The sequence below is a fragment of the Delphinapterus leucas genome, chromosome 11, assembly GCF_059928025.1.
Source record: "Delphinapterus leucas isolate spDelLeu-1000000601 "Yukka" chromosome 11, BTC_Dleu_Yukka2, whole genome shotgun sequence".
NCBI classification, from domain to species: Eukaryota; Metazoa; Chordata; class Mammalia; order Artiodactyla; family Monodontidae; genus Delphinapterus; species Delphinapterus leucas.
In genome coordinates this window covers 46,355,456-46,367,242 of record NC_143139.1, presented here as the reverse complement: position 1 = coordinate 46,367,242, position 11,787 = coordinate 46,355,456, and the positions used below count along the sequence as shown (strand labels likewise).

The following is an 11,787-nucleotide window of genomic DNA, read 5'->3' as shown; positions in this document are numbered from 1 at the left end:
AGCAGGCCACCACACTCGTGGCACCATGCCTACATCTAATGGCACGTGTATAATGGCATCTTTCTTCTTTTTAAAAACTCCAATGCACTAAGCCTGATTTTCCTTATATGAAATAGATGAGAGAGACTGGGCTGGAAAATCCATACCATGACTGGGGTGTGCCTTGACACTCCCAAGCAGGCAAAATAATAACTCAAAACTGAAGTACCCTCATTATAAATATTTTCTAATTGTACATCGTCAAAAAAAAAAAAGGCAGTGGGGTGGATGTTAACAGTAGCTGGAAAGAAGAGGATGGGGTATCCTATCTAAAGTGGTGTGCCTCAACTTCACAGTTGAGTCTTTTCCCGCCCTCATGAATGGTGTGTTCATACAGGTAATTTGCCACAGTGGAAATCAATGGGCATGAGCTGGAGTTCAAGTCTCAACTCTCCAAGCGATCTCCACTCCTCAATAATGAGCAGTTTAAGCAGCCCAAAGCATGCTTTGGCAGACAACATGCAAGAAACAATGTGCAGAGGTGAAAGTATAAAAGTAAGTTTTCAGTTTTTGCCACAAACAAGTGTAGCTCCTCACCCAGAGGAGGAGGGTGTTCCCAGATGATCTCTGAGGTCTCCATCATTTCCTGTGGCCTCAATCACCTGCAAGAGTAAGACAAGGCAGACTTCACTGGCAAGTCCTGTAGGCCTGAATCCTCCCCTGGCGGAGGGATCCAGCAAGTACTACTTCTAGCCTGGTAGCACTCTCAATCAGGATTTGTCATCACTCAAGGCACAGGTGGACCATGGTGCATATATTAATTTTTCCTGCAAGGTCCTTGTTTTCATTTGGCTTTGAAATACTATGGTGACTACTTTTATTATTTTTACCTATGGCGTGCGATCTGTGATTGCTATCGCGGTATATTATAAGGTCATTTCCCATAATTTCCCCCCAGCTCTATCCAATGCACTAACGCTGTCTCTTTGTAACTCAATATACCATTTCCAATACCATGACTTTTTCATTTTATTACTCTTTTTACTTTTGGAGCTGACATACGGAAAAAACGCGACCAGTGTTAATGTTAAAAAAACCAACAACTGTATTTTTATTGAAACCATTGTTTCCTCTGTGAATAGTAGGATAATTTATACTTATTTTAAAATTTGGAATGCAAGGTTTCCTAATAACAGAACTTTACTCCCCTGAAGTGCCCCGAAATACCTCCAACTCCGAGAACTGGCCTAATATTTGCTCACTTGGTTGCTCACTCCCTTTTTCTCTTCAACTCCATTTGATATATGTTTCCCAGGACGTAGTGGAGACTTCTGGCCCGAGAGGCTGGAAAATGTAACTCGGAATTTCCTACAATCTCAGCTCCGCTTTCTCAGCGCTCCGACCCGGGGCGGGAGCCTTGTTATTGTCACGTGGCCACGGGGGCGAAGCGCCCGGCAGACCAATGGGCTCGCGCGGGCCTTGGCAGCCCCGCCCCTCGGCTCCGCCGCGCGGGGACTTGGCGCTCCGCTGCGGGGAGGAGGCGAAAAAGTTTCTTTTGCGGGCGAGGAGAGGCCTTGGCGCGCGGACGCTGCTCCCACTGCAGCTCTGCTGCAGCTGGCCGTTCTTTTCGGTTTCCCTCTCGCTTCCCCGGGGCATGAAAGAACTTTACTGCCAGGACTAAAAGAAAGGGGTTTACCTGGGAGCGTTAGAGGAGGGCGCGCGCGCACGGCCCCGAGCGCGGGCGTCCACTCCCGACTGGAAGTTGGTGCAGGGCCCCGAGCGCGCGCCGGCGCGGATCCCGGGTCAGAGCGAGGGACTGCAGGACCGCGATGGGCGCGCCGAGGTTCCGCGCGCCCGCGGCGGCTCTGGGATTGCTGCTGTGCGCGGTGCTGGGATGCGCGGGCCCTGCCGAGGGCGGCGGCCGCGGGGCCCTGGGGCCGCCTTCTGGGGTCGGCGCAGAGCACCGGTGCCCCGTTCCGTGCCGCTGCCTCGGGGACCTCCTGGACTGCAGTCGCCAGCGGCTGTCGCGTCTGCCCGAGCCGCTCCCGCCCTGGGTCGCTCGGCTGTAAGTATTCTTCCTGAGGGCGGAGGGGAAGCCACTCGAGATTCGGGACTGCGGGCGAGGGGCCAGGATGCTCGGCGCGCAGCAGCTTTTTCCAGGGCACCTCCTCTTGGCCCAGGCCTCCAGCGGCCCTCCGCGGAGATGGAAAAGGAGCCGACCGGGCCTCAGTCTCCCTCCATCCCCCAGCGCCTGGCGGGCCGGGCAGGTGGGCCCTGAGAGCGCCCCACCCGGCCGCAGGTGGGCGAGGGGATGCAGCCGCTGACAACTCCCAGGGGCAGAATCGACGTCCTGCGCCTGGAGCTCGCCTAGGGGGCTCAGATGCGCGCCCTGCCAGGCCGGGGCGGGAGAGTTGGCAACCTGCTGCCGCCCTGAGTTCGCAGTTCTCACTTTGAGAGGATGATCCCGCGGCTCAATAGTTTCTAACAGGTTCATGCCACTTTTCGCCTTCCCAACTAGTAATCGAACGCGCTCCTTTCGTTTGGGAAGCCCCCTCTACAGAGTTAGGTCACTGTCCAAGCTGTGGTGGACATCCTTTTGTTGTTCTTTACCCTGGGCTTAATTTCGCATTAGTAAATTCCCCTCTTCGACCAAACTGTAAGAAGTTGGCAAGAGTGATCAATGGATAAGGAAGGGAAGGAACTAGAGTTGTTTCAGAACCGAGAGCGTGATTTATGTAGCTTCTCAGCAGGTCCAGAAGGTTTAGGAGAGAGCGCTGGGTGCTGTTATGCAAGTTTGGGGATGCTAGATGTGAAGTCCGAATACCTGAAATCACTGCCAACTGCCAGAACGAGGAAGAAAATGTAGCTTAGTTCCAAATGTCATCTTATTCTCTCCTACTCTCGTTTTGTTAAAGTTGGAAGATTGGTGCAAAATGTAAACAGTCAAAACTTGTGTTTCTTTTTTTTCAAAGTAGCTATCCTGTTAAAATAACAAAAGTGCAAGTCCATCCTTAATCCTTAGATTTGGCTGTAGAAGAATTGCAGTGGAAATTTGAAACTCTGGAAACAACTCTAGTCGACTATCCTAACATCCAAATAATAGTGGTAGGAAGTTTAGTCAGGTGGTTTAAGAAATTGTGTTTTTAAATCACTGTGCTCATCAAAGTCTTTATTTGTAGAACTGTGGACCATCAAAAGCATATTCTTTGTGTTAATATGCCTCAGTTTAATTAAAAAAAAAGTAGAAGTAGAGAGTTTTAGATTGATATGTAATCTCTTATCATGGGATAGAGTTTTAGATTGATATGTAATCTCTTATCATGGGATGTCTTGTTTAGTAGTTTTTATTACAATTGAAGAAGGAGATAAGGGCTTTAACCTAAAGCAGGAAGACTTTCAATTAGTTGTGCCTAATTCTGTTCAATTGCCTCTTGTGGAGGTCATGTTGCCTTATTCATGAGATGTGAATGGCTCTATTGACATCATATGGAACTGAACATTTCAATGACTGGAGGTGAACATGTATGAATAATAGAGGGATGAGAAAGAGAAAGAATACAGTGCTTCCTGGGGTGTGTTTAGAAATGCTCAAATCATTCACCGGATCTAACTTATATTCAGTAGTTTCTCAATGTTAAGTGGCCTATCGGATCATGCCAGGGTGCAGTATATTTTTGTGTGCGAATATCTCTTTTAAAAATTGGATGTCTTAAAAAAAAACAAAACTGCATTGCTCTTGATTAGAAGTTGAGTTAAACCAAAAGGGGTTTGATACCTGTTCAAACATTTTCTTAAAAGTAGCTGACCTAATTAGGATTTTGTTTTGCAGATAATTTGGTGGCACACTAAAAACAAATTACAGTTTATTTGGTTAGCACAATCTTTAATTACATTTCCGCCAGCAGTAAATTGTCTTAATACAAGTCCACATTCCTTAAATGTATGCGAAAATAAGTTCCACTTGTACAAATAAGCACTACGCCTGTTGTCAGAAACCCTGCTGTGATCACTCATTGGACAGCTCTGTCATTCTTGTACTTGTGTGACTTTGTAGTTGTCACCAAACCATGTGGTCCAAATTCTTTATTGTAAATGTTTCTTTTGTTTGTGCCTCAAGCTCTAGAGGTCTCCTTTCTCCGCCTTTGAAAGGAGCAGAAAAATACGTGGAATTGAGCTTTAACTTCTCTTTAACTTGGTATTTGGAGCAGGAGGCATAAGATAGCTGCTTCTTAAATTTTACGTAATTTGAAAAGCTTTTAAGGAGACTGTTCCCAGAGTTCAGAAATAAGTAGAAAAATGCATATTGTTCTTCCCCATATCTTAACTTCCTTTTCCTCAGGTAATTAAGAAAGTAAAAGTTCTCCTTAGGAATACTTCATGAGAGCACTCTTCAGAAAAAGTTTGGTGCCTAGCTTTTGTTTCATTTGTTGAATTGGTAAGTTAAAAACTTAATCTATTTAATGTACGTGTGTATGTATTTTTTTCCAGTTTATTCAGTTGTAATTTATGGCCATAGGAATCCCATGTGTGAAAAGTTGAATTGTTTGAGCTGTAAAATCGTCATATTGTAGTTAGTTCTCTTTTCAAAAAGGAACTTTTAATCCTTTAATGAAAGTGCCTCTTAAAACAGTCAGTATTTTCAGCGTTCCTTACAACTGCCTTTAAAAGCAGACTTGAGTTTACATCTAGAGTGTGTGCTTACAACGAGTTGGGAGCCCAAAGAGGAGTGCTAGTTAGAATATGTTTACTTAGCCAAAAGAGGGAAAAGTTGCCCAATTATCAAGAAGAGTTTCAAGTATTATTAAAATCTCAATGGAATTTTAGAACTGTTTGTCTTCTCACGTAGAAAGCTTTAAGTTAGCTGGGCTCAGGCAAAAAAAAGTCTGAAAGGTACTTTCTGCTGGTGTGGCTTCTTTAGTGTCTGCCTGTTATAAATCCTCTGGTTCGTACCAAAATTGGGGGTCGGGTTAGAGGTATTAGTCCTTATGATTTTCACAGCTGTTTTTCTATATTTTCCAGACTAAAACTTGAACATAGCAGGCTGATTTATGAGTCACTTTGGATCAGTGTCTTAAAACAGCTACAGCTTGGCTTTTTGTTTTTCAGCCTTCCAGATTTCTGCTGAATTAGCAGCTCTGCAGGCCCCAGTGGGATTGATTAAGAAGCTGTGCTGGATTTGCATTTTAAAATTTGACTTGGAAGTCAGATTTCCAAATGCTAAAAGGAAGAAAATGAGAGCTGGAACCAAATGTTGTATATTAATTATTTTCCATATATATTTATTCGCTTGCTAATATGCAGGAAAAGAGACTTCTCTCTATTGTGTAGAGTTTGGTTTGCAAGTGTTTGGCCGGCTGAGTTTTGGGTAAATAGTTCACACCTCCCTACCTCGCCACCTTTCCCATTTATTAACCTCATTACAAAAAGTTTTTTAGGAAAGGTTTCTGGGGAAGGTGGTCATTACTGGAACTCTAAAAAAACAAAGAATCTGCCTTCCTTACTGAATGTAATGGGGTTTAAGAAAACATCGACATTGTACAAGTTGAATTTGTTTTTAATGGTCTAGCCATAAAAAGCAATACAAGGAGATTTAGGAAAATATGGCATCCTTTAATCATTTCTGAAACATAAACTGTATTAAATCTAAATTTAGGTGCATTAAAAGTTTCATGGCTTTAAGTATTTAGCAGTAAAAGTCACTTCAGGGATGATTTTTTTTTTTCTTCCCCATATAATGTGGTTTTAATAGAACACACAGCACTGGAATGGAAATGTGTCACAATAACTGAAATATTTAAGGTTGCCAGCTCCTGCTTCTGGATCAGAAGTGAGGGGTCCCCAGCATGTGCCCTGTTCTCTGAAGGCACAGTTTCTCATTTTACAGGTCTTTTGTTGGAGATTTCATCCTGTTACTGGTCAGGAAAAAAAAAAAGTTAAAGCACACCATCTTTTTATTTTTTTATTTTTTTCCTCACGGGATTGCCCTGAGAAATAATCCTTAAAATGAAATGAAAAGTGGAATTTTTGTTTTTTCTAATCAAAAAGAAAATCACCTGTGTGAGCTGGAAATGCCAGATGGGTGCCCCCTTTCCACTGAACACTTGAAACAATAGGGGATGCAGTTGTAGGCTTAGTGCAACGTTCTTTAGTTGAGTGGGTCCAAATGAGCCTTTCTGTTGATTCAGGCTACCTCCCAGGTGAAGACCTCTTTTCCACGGTTGTTTTTTAAAGCCTGTGGGAAATCTGTGACTGTCTGGGGTGCTAAAAGCACACAGGTTTTGTCTGAATCCTAACGTGAGCCGTGGGGCCCATGGTTTCCTTGATGAACTCCAGATGGATGCGAGCTGGGCCGTGAGGGAAAGTGTCTGGTTCCAGCGTGGGGAGCATGCACAGCAGTGGTTGTAATTGCAGGATTTTTATAGTTTAAAGACTGTGCCAGATTTTTTTTCATGTTATAACTCTACCGGAACAAATCTGCTCATGTCTGTTACTGTCTGGTAGGTCTTTAGGCAAACATGTTTCAAATAAAACCTTTTGCAAAAATTTTTTTTCTCCTTTTAGGTGAAATAGAGAAATCCAGGTTTATTGTCAAAACAAAAATTCAAAGACTGAAAGGATCTCTGATTTCTAATTGTTACCCTAATGGATGTGCACAAAGTAACACTGCGCTTCTCTGGATGTGATTTCTCTGCCTTTTTTTTTGTTGCGGGAGGCATACTTAGGTATTGATATATAGCAAATGGTTCCTGCTTTTCTCCAATCAAGTCTGGTTATCTCCGACTTCGGTTATTAAAAACTCTTCACTTTTAAGCACTGAAGGAATTGATCTAGGAAGGGTGGGTATGCCTCTTTCAGCGGGAGAGCTTTCAGCCATCCTGTGTGGCAGCCTGGTTTTCAGTAGCTGTTCAGCCATTTCATTTTCCTTAGACCAGTTTGAAGGCACTTAGTGTATTGACCAATATAACCAAGTATTTGCCGGATTTTGTTTCACATTTTCATCCTCAATGCTGAGCTGACGTCCTAGCCTAGAATACTGCATACGTAGGCGGTTTGGTTGATGTCCTATGGAAATGGTTACTAAGTTATATTGAGTCTCTGAGTTAGAGGCAGGTTTATTTTAATAATTGAAAAGAAATCTGATCACGGATTTCTGAACAGTCTACTAAGCTTTGTTAGGTGGTTGATGTAGTTTAAATTATACATTATATTGAGATACTGAGCTTTGGAGAATTCAGGAAAGCAGAGAGTTTGGGTTGTTTCCTACCTGCTCAACACACACACACACACACACACACACACACACACACACACACACACACACACACACACACACACACACACACACACACACAGCAGTACTTTAAACAATTTGGTGCCTTAACCCAGGGAAACAAATATGTGTGAAAAGGAATTTCGACTTTGACTGTAACAAGGACTCTGATGCTTAGTTTTGTGATAATAAGGTTTCTTTAGAGGTTTTAGTTTCAGCAGCCTGACTAATTAGACACTTTTCATAAGCTATGACTTCATCATATCAAGGTGGAAGTGAGGAGTTGGTAGTGGATGGGGAGGGTAAAGCAAAACAACCAGTTCACAAAGGATCTGTTCACCCTGGACCAAAACCCATCTCCTAAAACATTTGCGGGCTTGGAGCATTTGAATCTGCCAGCCTCCTGAACTAACTTTGTCCTCAGAGTTTGTATTTTGGAGTTTGCCCTCTCGTTTATGGACAGGATGGACCGATTATTTCTTATGCTGTCGCTAGTGTTGAGAGGAGTTCATAAATCCACTCTGTCTTGCCCATCATGAAGCATTATTAGTGATTTTTGGAAACTACTTATAATTTTATTTTTGTGTTTTCATAGGGACTTAAGTCACAACAGATTGTCTTTCATCAAGGCAAGTTCCACGAGCCACCTTCACAGCCTTCGAGAAGTGTGAGTTCAGCTACTTTCTGCTTGCGGTTGGAATCAAATGTACCACCTATCACAGTATTTAATTGTAAAGAACGTTTGGGTTACAGGGAATTATTTAAAACTTTTAACTTGGGAGGGATCTTTAAATAATGTTATAAAGTTTTCACCTCTGTGGATTACAGATTGCATAATCTGCTTCTCTCTCTCTCTCTCTTTTGGCATTTATAGGAAACTGAACAACAATGAATTGGAGACCATTCCAAATCTAGGGCCAGTCTCAGCAAATATTACACTTCTCTCCTTGTAAGTGAACGTTAGGAGGGTTTTGAATGTATGTTTGCGGGGGCGGGGGGGGGCGGGAGGGGGCAGTTCCAAATGGGCTAGAGTACAGATCTTACAAGCAAAATAAGCTTCCTTTAAACTGGTTGACTTGTTTCCTAGCCTGTCTCTCTCTCCCTCTCTCTCTCTCTCTCTCTCTCTCTCTCTCTCTCTCTCTCTCTCTCTCTCTCTCCCCCCCCCCTCGCGCGTGCGCGCACATGCGCACGCTCCTAAATTTTAAGTATCATTGTAACAAGAACACTTAACACTATCTGTTATTGCTGCTGTGGCCTTCAAGACTCAGAGAAGCCACCTTCACCCCATAGGGACATGTATTTAATTATGGTGACTGGGACTTAAATTCTGGTTATCACTCAATGGTCTGCATGGGATCTGTGGATTCGGTATTACATAGTTCCTAGTGGAGAACGATCGGAGTTATTTGGGGAGGAGAAATGGAGTCGGTAATGAAGCACTGAGGTATCCTCTTTTACCCTCTTTTAAGTGTGGCGCCTGCAGTGGAAATCAAGGTCCAGAAACATCAAATCAAAATATCGACTTGATACAGTTAAAATTCAATAGGTCATTGAAGTTAGAAATATCATTGCATGTTATTTTGCAGTTCTGAGTTTTCAGATAAGAGTAAAATTGTCTTAAATTTTGTGTATTATTAGGGCAGATCACGTGTTTATATTCATGCAGTGGAGATGTTTTGGAATAATGTTAACTTTTGGCCTAAGACAGCATTTAGAATGAGCATGGTTTGATTTCTAAAATTAAATAGTCTACCACCTTAATCTTGAGTAATTTAAAAATATATTTAAGCCACTGAAGTTTAAAATGTTTTCCTCCGTCAAACAACTTAAGAAAAAAAGCACCATTGTTAGTTGTATCTGGGAAAGGTGTTAGGAGGGTTGAAATTGTACAGTAAATTTCAGGAAATCTGTTCAATTAATTACAGTGATCACTACCCGATTGCTTACATCTGGTGATTTATAGAGGTTTGTTTTTACTGAGGGCCCAGGTCAGCTAAGTCACGGGTACAGCCGCTGTGTCTGCTTTCCTCTGTTTGAATGAGAACTAAGTGACATTTGATACTGATGGGGTTTTTCCAAAGATCAGAAACAGAAAGGAATAAAAGAAAAAGCAGTTGGTATTTGACAAATAAACACTGAATTTAAAAAAGGTTTTTATGCTAGCATTAATACCTGTTTTGACTTTCCCAATTGCTTAAAATTTTGGAGTCTGAATGGAATACTGCTTTTGGTATCCTTAACATCTTTAGCTATTCTCATTTGACCACTGGGGCCTATTTAAATCCCAGGGAATGCCACTTCCTTGCCCTGCTGTCCTTGTCCTGTGTATTGGCAGATACTGTCAGCATGTTCAGGGGGTCTTGAGGGTCACTGCATGATTCATGGCTGAGAGGGTCTGCGGTAGAGTTTGGGAATCTGGGTGGGATGAGGAAAACAATCTTCTCTTTGGCATGGTATAGAGGTGAAAGCGTAAGAACTTGTAAGGAAATTAGAAAGTTTGATGAGAAGTAAATAACCTAGTGATTTTTACACTTTAAAGCTGTAGTTTGTAATTAGAAAACTAGAAACCTTCAACATCTGAACTCTTCTCCATATTTTTGTTAGTGTTTCACTTTAGTGAGTGCTGAATAAACTTTACTGAACTCGAATAATCTCACTTCTTTCCCTTAATTTGTCGTAGTACATCTAACCAGGGATTGCTTTGTTCCTCTTATATAATGATAGATCCTATTTATTGCCTAGATCACATAGACTCTCCAAAGAGTAATTTATGTCACGGGCCTGCTAATTCCATGTGCATAGTAAACATTGTTTTTATATCTGTGAAATGTCTTGAAAAATTTACTTCTCTGGCTGTTCTTTTCTGTAAATGTTTTGTTTCTTCTGTAGGCTTCTTTGGATTTCCTAATACATAGTCATTGTTTCTAAAGCACTGTTAATTTCCCTCTTGCCTAGGGTAGACCGTTTTTGTTTATATAGAAGCACTTGAAAATAACCAGAGCCAAAAGTCAGTACTTAAATACATTTCTGAAATTTCAAAAAAAAAAAAAATGTTAAACCACATAACATGGCTCAGATTAGAAATTTGCTATAGCACCACAATTAAATCCCATATCTTTCCAAGTAGTTCCCAAGACTATCTGACTTCTGTCAAGATTTCTTTCTTATACCATTGCTGCTCTGTGCGGTGAGGCCCTCTGCCAGCTGGACGGCCTGGATGCAGGGAAGACTGTACCTGGTAAGACCTTCCTCTTCTCTCAGCTGCAGGAGCCAACAACTAATATTGGGTCAGTTGTCACCCATGGCCAGAGATGAATTCACTTAGGGACCAGTTCTGATAATGTCAGGGAAGCCTGGTAGAATGCCAGCATCTTGGAATGAAGGTTGGATGAGCATTCAACTTCCCCACTAACAAAGCTCATCTCTGACCATGGGAATTTTCAGGAGGTAAAAGACCTGAATAGACTTGCTTTCCTTTGAATCCCACACAGCAGTAGCTCAGAAGTCAACTGGCACGCTGTGGGCAAAACATGGTTTGTGTTTTGTGTTTATTTTTCTTAATTTCCTAGCCACACTTGGCAGGATGGTATATTTTAAGGAAAGAAGTGGAATAATCTTTGGAATGAGCATATCTTATACTAAAACCGTTGACCTGGCATAAGCGAGTTGATTTTACCGGATGTGATAGTTCTGGCTTCTTGTATGTTGCACGAGCTGCCCAACTTTGGACATTTTTGAAACCTGTAACCTGAGTTAGGGCAGGTTTGAATCCATAAGTTATGTAACGTTACTGTTGAACAAGAGGCCTTATTAGTCATAAAATAGAGCTAGTTGGGTCTTGTCTTGACACTGATCATTTATATGGTATCGTCCAACATGCAGGTGCTTTGCCTGGTATCTTAGACTCGAAAAGGTTTACATGAAGGAATGTCAAAGGGAGACCTAGATTACTGGTGAAAATGTAGATTTCCTGACCCCATCCCTAGAGATTCTGAATTAATGTGGTTGGGTGGGGCCCAAGTAAATCCATTTTAACACATCTACTTGAGATTCTCATCAGATATTACATACATATTTCTGAATTACTGAAGAGGCCAAGTTTTCATAACCAGATAAGCCTTTTTTCATTATTATCTCGAAGGTAGAGCATTTCTCCCAAGTCCATCCTTTTCTTCATAACCTGTCATTTTTTCAGAGATGACAGTGTCATCCTTCTAGAGAGGTTATTACAAATACTGATCACTTTTGCCGGTGGGACCCCAACAGGTATGCGCCACCGCCATTGAAGTGATTTAAAGCAGAGTGAGGTGATTAGTTTTGCTATTGGAAAATGTCATTCTGGCTCTAGTGTGGAGAATGGCCTGGCAGTGGCAGGAGGGGGCTTAGAGGGGCCAGATAATGAGGAAGCCGCCACAGTAGACCTGATGCGATGGTGGCCTGTTGTCCCATAGTGTGGCTTCCGTCGAGTCAGTAGAACAGTGATTAAAAGCAAAGCTCAAGTTGGATGGCTTGCCATTAATAGCTGGCTCTTCTCTTTG

At 42.3% G+C, this 11,787-nt stretch overlaps 1 protein-coding gene across 8 annotated transcripts in view; it reads left to right on the top strand.

The window, feature by feature from the left end:
* Positions 1–1,501: 1,501 nt before the first annotated feature.
* Positions 1,502–11,787, top strand: part of LRIG3 (leucine rich repeats and immunoglobulin like domains 3) — a 53,447-nt gene continuing 43,161 nt past the window's right edge. For 3 of the 8 annotated variants that reach the window (XM_089920949.1, XM_089920950.1, XM_089920948.1), the window contains exons 1-3: positions 1,502–2,044; positions 7,845–7,916; positions 8,124–8,198. In XM_089920949.1, the coding sequence (XP_089777075.1) occupies positions 1,809–2,044; positions 7,845–7,916; positions 8,124–8,198 (383 nt within the window). In that variant the 5' untranslated portion in view covers positions 1,502–1,808. Of the gene's footprint in view, positions 2,045–2,076; positions 7,917–8,123; positions 8,199–10,376; positions 10,488–11,787 lie in introns of those variants that run through there. The other 5 variants (XM_022571666.3, XM_022571664.3, XM_089920953.1 and 2 more) reach the window with 4 other exon arrangements.